The 7,980-nt window shown below is 37.3% G+C and overlaps 1 protein-coding gene across 1 annotated transcript in view; it reads right to left on the minus strand.

The window, feature by feature from the left end:
• Positions 1-6,475, minus strand: part of LOC107090555 (MOB kinase activator 2-like) — a 10,548-nt gene extending 4,073 nt beyond the window's left edge. Inside the window, exons 1-3 of the mRNA XM_015384004.1 lie at positions 6,036-6,475; positions 2,819-2,958; positions 2,638-2,734 (exon numbers count right to left, since the gene is read on the minus strand). Coding sequence (XP_015239490.1) covers positions 2,638-2,734; positions 2,819-2,958; positions 6,036-6,118 — 320 coding nt within the window. The 5' untranslated portion in view covers positions 6,119-6,475. The remainder of the gene's footprint in view (positions 1-2,637; positions 2,735-2,818; positions 2,959-6,035) is intronic.
• Between the last annotated feature and the right edge of the window lie 1,505 nt (positions 6,476-7,980).

A 7,980-nucleotide genomic window follows, 5' to 3' on the forward strand; every position in this document is an offset into this window, starting at 1 on the left:
AGTACTTCCACTTTTACCAGAGTATTTTTTAACACAAGTATCTGTACTTTTACTCAAGTACGGAAAGTGAGTACTTTTGCCATCTCTGCTTGTTAGACTCTGCATGTTTAATCTAAAATGACAGATCTCCAATTCAGTTTGATAAAGACTTTAACATTCAAAGAACTAATTTTTGCATGCATAAAATCCAGTCTTTAAAACTGCACTTATAGTGCAATGATTCATGCTGTTTTTTTTAGGGATGCCAAGTATTATATAAACCTTTAAATGGGAGCAGGGTCTGGGTGGAGTTAGTTGAACAAATGTCAACCCTTATTGGACTATGTGATGGAAGAAAAGAAGACATAAAATGTACCAGATTTCTCAGACTGATGATCAGCAATCACCACATCCACCAAGCTCAACCCCTTCAAGCAATAACCCAGCTTCTTTAGAATGGGTTTGTTCTGTATTTCATCATGCTTTTTATATAACCTAAAGTTGGATCACAAAGAGAAAGTAGTTTCTTTGTGATTAAAGCTTTTAGCGCTCTATAAGAGCTTACAGAACTTGTTTGGAAAAGCCTCTATTCAAATCCTTTGTTTTTATAACTTCTATCAAATAACAAGATGGACATTTTGATTCATATACATTCAGCCTAAACCAGATCATATATTTTTAAACATTATTTAAGGTCACATAAAAACATTCCTTTAAGCTAAATGCTAAAAACAATAGAAAGGAAGGTGCATTCAGGTGCATCAGTGGCAGCCAAGTGAAAGGGAATGAAAGCATGCAGACACACAAACAAAGGTAAACAATATAAGGGATTGTACAGTAGGAGAAGATCCACAACATAATGATAATAAAGCACAGTTAGTAAATCAGGGTGTGGTTTGGTATAGCGATTTAAAAGTACACAAAACATGTTAGTGTACGTTTGCATAAAAATCTATATACTATATATAAGAAATGAAAAAAGTGTCCAAAAGCAGCGGGGAAGTAAAAATAATGTTCTAGAGAGCCGAAAAGTTCTACCCTTTTTTTGTTAAATATATTTTCTATATCTTTAGTAGAATCACCTTTTAAACTGTATGACTTGAATCATTTATTTTATTTTTTATTTTTTTGCATTCTTCAACAAACTTTATCCTTATTTTGCTTTTTACTGGCCCTTGCCTCATGATAAAAGTTATTTTAATTGCACAAACGTTTTCATCTCTGCTCACACATTTTCTGACACATTGAGGTTTTGTCCCAAAACATTATTTTTGTTTTCTTTGAAACCACTTTACAAATTAGGTCCTATACTGAGGTTCACTGTCTATTGGCATCAACCTAGATGATTGATGTTTCTGAATGGACTCTTTAATTATGTGTGAATGTATCCAACATATATATATATAAAAAAAAAGAAAAAAAAACTTATCTGACATAAAACCTTTAACCTGATTTAATGTCAGACGTTGAGAAAAAAAAAGGTCATTCTTATTATACAGGTGTTGTTTAACATCTTATTTCACCCACAATAGTTTATTTTGGGGCTATTCCTTGTAAATAATACTTTGAATTAAAGCAACTTGAGAGTATGATGGGTTAAAATCTCTTGGTTGCAGTACCTGGGTAGAAACTAGTTACGTTTACTCAGCAACATTTACTTACGTTTTTCAGGAAAAAGAAAAAAAGAGCAATAATGTTTTAACCAAAAAAAGTTTCAAGCACACATTAACAGTTTGATTCAACATAAAATGACTTATGTAAAATAATCTGCAGCACTGCTGCAAAGTTTTAGTGTCAGGGGAATATAAAATATAACTAATATAACTTCCAGATGTTTGATCCAGCTGAAATTTTGCACGTAAGTTATTTAAATCTCTATAGATTAAGTAGCAAATTACAGCTCTGAACAATTTGTGGTTTCTAACTTACAGGTGTTTGAACTGATTAAAGTCTGAAATGGAGCCTGTTGAGTGTCTAGCAGACTTTTCAAGAAATTAAAGTAACTTATAGTGATGATGCCCATTATATGACCTTGCAAAATGTTTAACAAGGTTATATTATGGGAGATTATCACTATAAGTTACTTTCATTTGATCAAAAGTATCCCATTAGGTGCGTCCTTTCAAATGCAAAAACACAGATTTGACTCAGTTTGAACAGCTGTAAATCAGAAACCAACATTAGTTTATGCTATTTAATCAATAGAGATTTAAATAACTTCGCATGCAAAATTTCAGGTCGATCAAACACCTGGAAGTGGGACAGGGACATTACTTATTAAACGTGCATATTGTATGCAACCAACTACAATTACTTGTTTTTAACTGCTTTAAGTTATTAAGTTAAGAGCTTATCCTGCTTCATTTAGTTAATTTATCATGCCATTTATTTGACTTAGTTCTTGTATTTTTTTAAATCCCATGATTTGGTATATTACTTCATATTCTTATCAGTCTTAATCATTTTCACACATTACGTCAGATAATTATGATGTAATTAGTACTTGCACTTTTATCATATACTACCATATTTTGGAGGACTATCTTTTACTTCTACTTTAGCATTAACATATGGAAGAAATGCTTCTCTTAATTGAGTATAATTTTAGGCAAGGCCACCAACCTCCACTTGGTTGCAGTGTAATGCTCAGTAACTCACACATTGCCTGGTCCACAAGCGGTTGGACAGGTGCTGGGAGTGCAGAACTCTGACAGGGCGCTGGAGAACAGGTTTACGTGCTTGAAAAAAGCCACAGCTGAAACAGATCAGACATGAATACCAGTGGCTATTTTTTTTTCCAGGTGTCCATAGTGGAGAACAAACATCAGCTGATACTTACTGTTGGAGGCCAGCCACTCCGCTCTGTCCATACCAGGCGGCAGTGACGTGAGCGCAAACATGTTAGCGCTTGTGATTCTCTGGCAGGCGTTTTGCTGCTGCAAATACGGACGTTCCTCCTGGTTATTGTTGTTGATTCCGCTTGGGAAGATGGCACAAAGTTAATGGAGCGAAGGAACAAAAAGAGAAAGGTTGCAGAATTGGGGAATATACAACCAGTGCTGTATTAAAAAGTGGATTAATTATTCGTACTGCAGTTTGGAGATAATATGCTCGTCTGTCTTGCCCCTTTTCCGGCAGGCTCATACATCAGGGAAAAACATAAAAAAATAGTGCAATAACAGCACTACTTCAGCAGTTAATGCAATAAAGCCAGTCGGTTCAGTGCTAAGGTAATTATTGTTAATGATGCTGACTGCTGCAAAGGTCATTGCTGCAGAGCAAATAACAGGGAGGGGTAAAGCTTTACACCATGCATCATTTCCCAGTCCTAAGGTAGAACTACATAATGTGTTGGGAACATTTTCTAGTAAGAGTGTCTGTAGATAATGCTTCATGCAAATGCCAACATATCCTGGAGAGTCTAGCTTGGCAGCGTAATTTGACTATTTAAAGTAGGTCTGACTTCTCTGTTTAGAAAGGTCACTACTTTGTTTAAAAGACGTGCATTTCTTTTTAAAACTCTACATTTTGTGATGTTAGTTTTTTTTATATATATATTTTTTAACCAATAACATTTAAAATGTCTGTCTGAAGCTGGACTGGACACAGATGGTCTACAGATGACAATTTTAGAAGTTTGCCACAGATTTAGAGCGGGATTCGGGTTTGGACTTTGACTGGGACATTTTCACATTCAATAAACTTTGATGAGAGCATTCCACTGTTGCTCTTACTCTGGTTGTTATCCTGATGGAAGGTACAACTCTGTCAAAGTGTCAAGTTTTTTTTTTGTTTTTTTTTTAAAGCTTCTAACAGGTTTGCTTCCAGGATTGCTCTGTATTTAGCAACATCAATCTTCCTGCTCTGATAAGGTTAATAATGTCACTAATTTGGGCTTGGTGTGTTCAGGGGGATGTGCTGTGCTACTGTTCCATTGTACAGTGTTTCCCCAGATACATATTGAACCCTTGAAGCACCTTTATATGTGCAGCACCCTGTGATATTTCTTGCAGCTTTCTTTTACAAAAGGCTCCGTCTTCCCATTCATCCATGCAGGCAAATTTTTTTGCAATGCATGAATTGTAGAAAACTTTAAAACAGATCAGCACCAGAACTGTTTAGCTGTTTCTTTCTTTTTTAAAATAGTTTTGTAGATTATGCTTGATCAGAGTCTGATCATTGAGTTCTCAAAATTCTGATATTTTTAATCTAATCCTGGCTTAAACTGGTAAAAAACTTAATCTCCGACTTCCTTTTTAAGGCTATTTATTTATTTTTTATTTTACAAATGTTTTATTAGAAATATTCTCAGTAATTACACTGAATTATATTCTGTTTATATTACAGAGGATCCTACATGTTTTCTTATAACTACTCCATACTTTTTCTAATCAGCATTTCTGAAAAACCTATTTTTAAAGAGATATTTCTGCTTTGGGCAGGTGTTTAAGTATTGCAATAATCCATGATCTGAAAGGAAGGAACGAAAGAAGGGTAGCAAGAGAAGGTTGTAGGAAACTTGAAAAAAATATGATTAGGAAGGAAAGAAAATCCAGGAGCAGGAGAAAGGACCAAGAACAAAACTAAGGAAAGAAATGAAAAGAGGGAAGACAGAAGGTTAGGAGGAAAACTGATGGATATTAGAATAAACAGGAAGAAAGGACATTAAGAATGAAAGAAACTATGCTATAAAGTAGGTACTAAAGAAGGACACTGTTAGTAATAGCGGGAAACAAGGAAGGTAGTTAAGAAGGACATAAGGAAGGAAGGAAACATGAAAGGAAGAATGAAGAAGGATACAAGGAACGAGGAAAGAAAAGTTCAGACAATGTTTGGAAAAAAATATTTTATTCCTACTTATCTTAAACTTCCCCCATACCTATCCACACCTGAAAGATACAAAAATTAGCACTATGTTTCCTGTATTATATAGGAACCCCGAGTTACATACCGCTGGACTTTACTGGACTCTTTATAGAAACAATTTAGCGACTACTTCAGGGGAGTATTAGTGTAATGGTGGCTAAATAAGGACAAGCTACACTTTACTTATTTTGTTTAAAAAAAAGAATTAGAAGCCCTCTATCAGATTCCTTCCACTTTATATTAATTATCTATTTTGTTTGGTCTCACATAAACCCCAAAGAAATGCAATGTTTGTAATTTTTAAAGTGACAAAGTGTGAAAAGGTTCCATTTTAGGTACCCATGTAGGACAGTTTTTTGAAAAAACAGTTGATATTGCTGCTGCCATGTAGTTTTTAAACATCCACGGACAAACACGCAGCAGCTGAAGGTTTACTCATACTGACCTTGCCTATTCTGATAAGGATAACACTGTTCTCTGTATCAACTCCCAACCCGCACACACGGGTTGTAAATATGTGTGTGTGAGTGCTGGCTGTGGAGGGAAAATTTGTTTAATGGTTAAAACAGGAGGTCTTTGTCTAAAGGTAGAGCTCAGTGAAGACACACACAGGGGATGAATAGTGACAGTGAAGAATGTAAACATTTGCAGTGCACGGTACAGTAGCGCAAATCCATGCCAAACTTCCCCCAATGTCCACAGGAACTTCTTCTACTAACATCCTGCTCATATGCGGCTTCACCGTGTTAACTCGATTAACTGCGTCCTGGCTACCGGTCGTCAGTGCACACAAACACAATGAACCCGGAGGCCATTCATAATGTTATGTTTGTGTGTAAACAGAACCCCCCCCTTGCTTTTCTGTCCAGCATTACCTCAGATGTGGGGCTGAAATGACCTGTATTCATCAGCACAGACAGCAGGCTGGAAAATAAGAGGTTTTCTGAATAATGTGTTACTGGTGTAAGAGGAACCCACAATCACTGATGGCATCACACAAATATGTAACACACACACACACTTTTAGGCTTTATCTGGAGGACATTCCTCTGAAGCATGTGCAGCCTAGTTTCTTCACTATTAATAGTAGTTTCAGTTTTCTTCAGTTTGTTAGAGTAGATCAGGACAACAGTAGAAATAAAACAAAGATCAGATGGTGGACAAAAGGGTAGTAAAGAAAATGAGCTTACTGTTTGTCATTGTGGATGTCAGACAGCTGAGGAGTCTTGCTGTCTACCTTGGTAGCTGAGGGGTAACTGTGGCAGCCCCCCATGGTGTGGAGCTAAGAGCAGAGCTGTTTGCTGAGCCAGCCACACTTTTCCATCCCAAACACACTAACCCACAGACTTCTGCTCACTGTGGGCAGCATACGGGAAACCCAGCTCCAACACAAACATACCTCAGTAGTTAGCAAACAGGCTCATACAGTACAGCTCACACACAAACTTCTACAAATCCACTTTTCTTACAAGGTTTCAAAAATTATAGCTAAAAGTTAAGAAAAAAAAAAAGCTTTCCAGTTGTCTCTTTTTTTCTCTCCACTGATCCAGTGTCAGTGTGTTTATGTCTCCTTTGTCTGGAGTCCCACACCCAACAGGCTCCTCCTTCTCCTCTTCTCTCTCTCTGTTGGAAGCAGACAGGCAGGTTTCTCTACAACCCATAAAAGCTTAAAAAAAACTCCGCCTTCCTCTCCTTCCTTCCCACCCACTCACTCACTCTCTTCACTGTGCAGAAAGAGGAGGAAGGTACAGATGACAGACTAAAGGTGCAAAAGTTTGCAAACTTTGGAAAACTGCTGAAGTAGAGATAAAAAAGAAGCTGTGAGCAGCTGAAGGTGTGTTCAGTGTGTTTGCTAGAGTTATGTAGGAATGCCATGACACACATATAAGCAGTGGAATGGAGACGCACACCCACGGGTGATATCTAGATAAGATTACAAGATGAAAATAGCAAATAGGAGATGTGCAGGAGCACAGAAAAGGGGTCTTGAACTCCTGATCTAAAGCAGAGCGTAGAAAAATGAGAGGCAGCTTCTTTCTGAAGGTGATGTGAGGGTGTAACACAAATGTGGATGAAAGGCAACCCAATCCACCTGCCCCACAGGTAAACAAGAATATGAGGAGTCCTGTTCTCCATCTACCTGCTTTGTTTGCTCTGTGAATGAGTCTCAGGCCCAGAGTGGTTAGTGTGGGACAAACAGACACTCAGGTTTCTTCCTTTTTTTTTGACGTTTATTAGGTTCATATCTGAATGTACAGGCTAAAGAGACGACAGGTAACATACACATTACTCTCAAAGGAAAAAAAAAATCCCACCAGCATCAGTTCACTTAAACACCTCCCTCCACACACGCATACATTTACACACAAACGCGCTGCAAAAATAAGCTAGAGTGCAAAAAAACTTTAATGCCTTGCAAAAGTGTTCACATAGCTTGAACTTTTATGATGTTAGGTCCACAAATCTCCAGGTGGTTTATTTTGTTTACCTGCAATCGATCAACACAAAGTGTTTCAGAATGGTGAAAGGCAGGGAAAATATTGCATGGTATAAAATATGCGAAGCAAAACAGTCTACAGACCGTCGCACATTTTTTTTATTTTGCTGCCTTCACCATCTTTTCCAAATTGCAAAAAACGAGACATTTGTTGACATGAAAACTCTTTATGCAATACACAGTGGCCTAAAGAAAGCCACCATTAAAACAAACAAAAAAAGGCCATACAGGAAATGCTCTGCTCAGGCCAAACTGAAAGTGCGACAGAAAGCTAACACTGAAATACCTCACCATCTTAAACTATGGTGGTGGCAGTGTCATGCTGTGGTGATGCTTGTAATCAGTGGGGAGAGGGAAGCTGATGAGAGTAAATAAGATGAATGGATCTAACTGCAAAAACAGCTTTTTGTGAGAGCAGAAGTTTCTAGATTTAAGGGGGTTGTTCAGCCTCTAGTTGAATAAGAACTCTAGAATCCATAATCCAATGGATAATCTTTGGCTGAACTTGAAAATTGACTAAGCAACAAATGGAAGAAATTCAATGTAGATGTGGAAAAGCAAGAGGCCCACTCTAAAAGAGCGGCTGCTTCTGTAATGGCAGCAGGAGGGAGTTTCTGCGATGCAGCAACCTTAGGATG

The sequence above is a fragment of the Cyprinodon variegatus genome, unplaced genomic scaffold (genome assembly GCF_000732505.1).
Source record: "Cyprinodon variegatus isolate N-32 unplaced genomic scaffold, C_variegatus-1.0 Scaffold299, whole genome shotgun sequence".
NCBI classification, from domain to species: domain Eukaryota; kingdom Metazoa; phylum Chordata; class Actinopteri; order Cyprinodontiformes; family Cyprinodontidae; genus Cyprinodon; species Cyprinodon variegatus.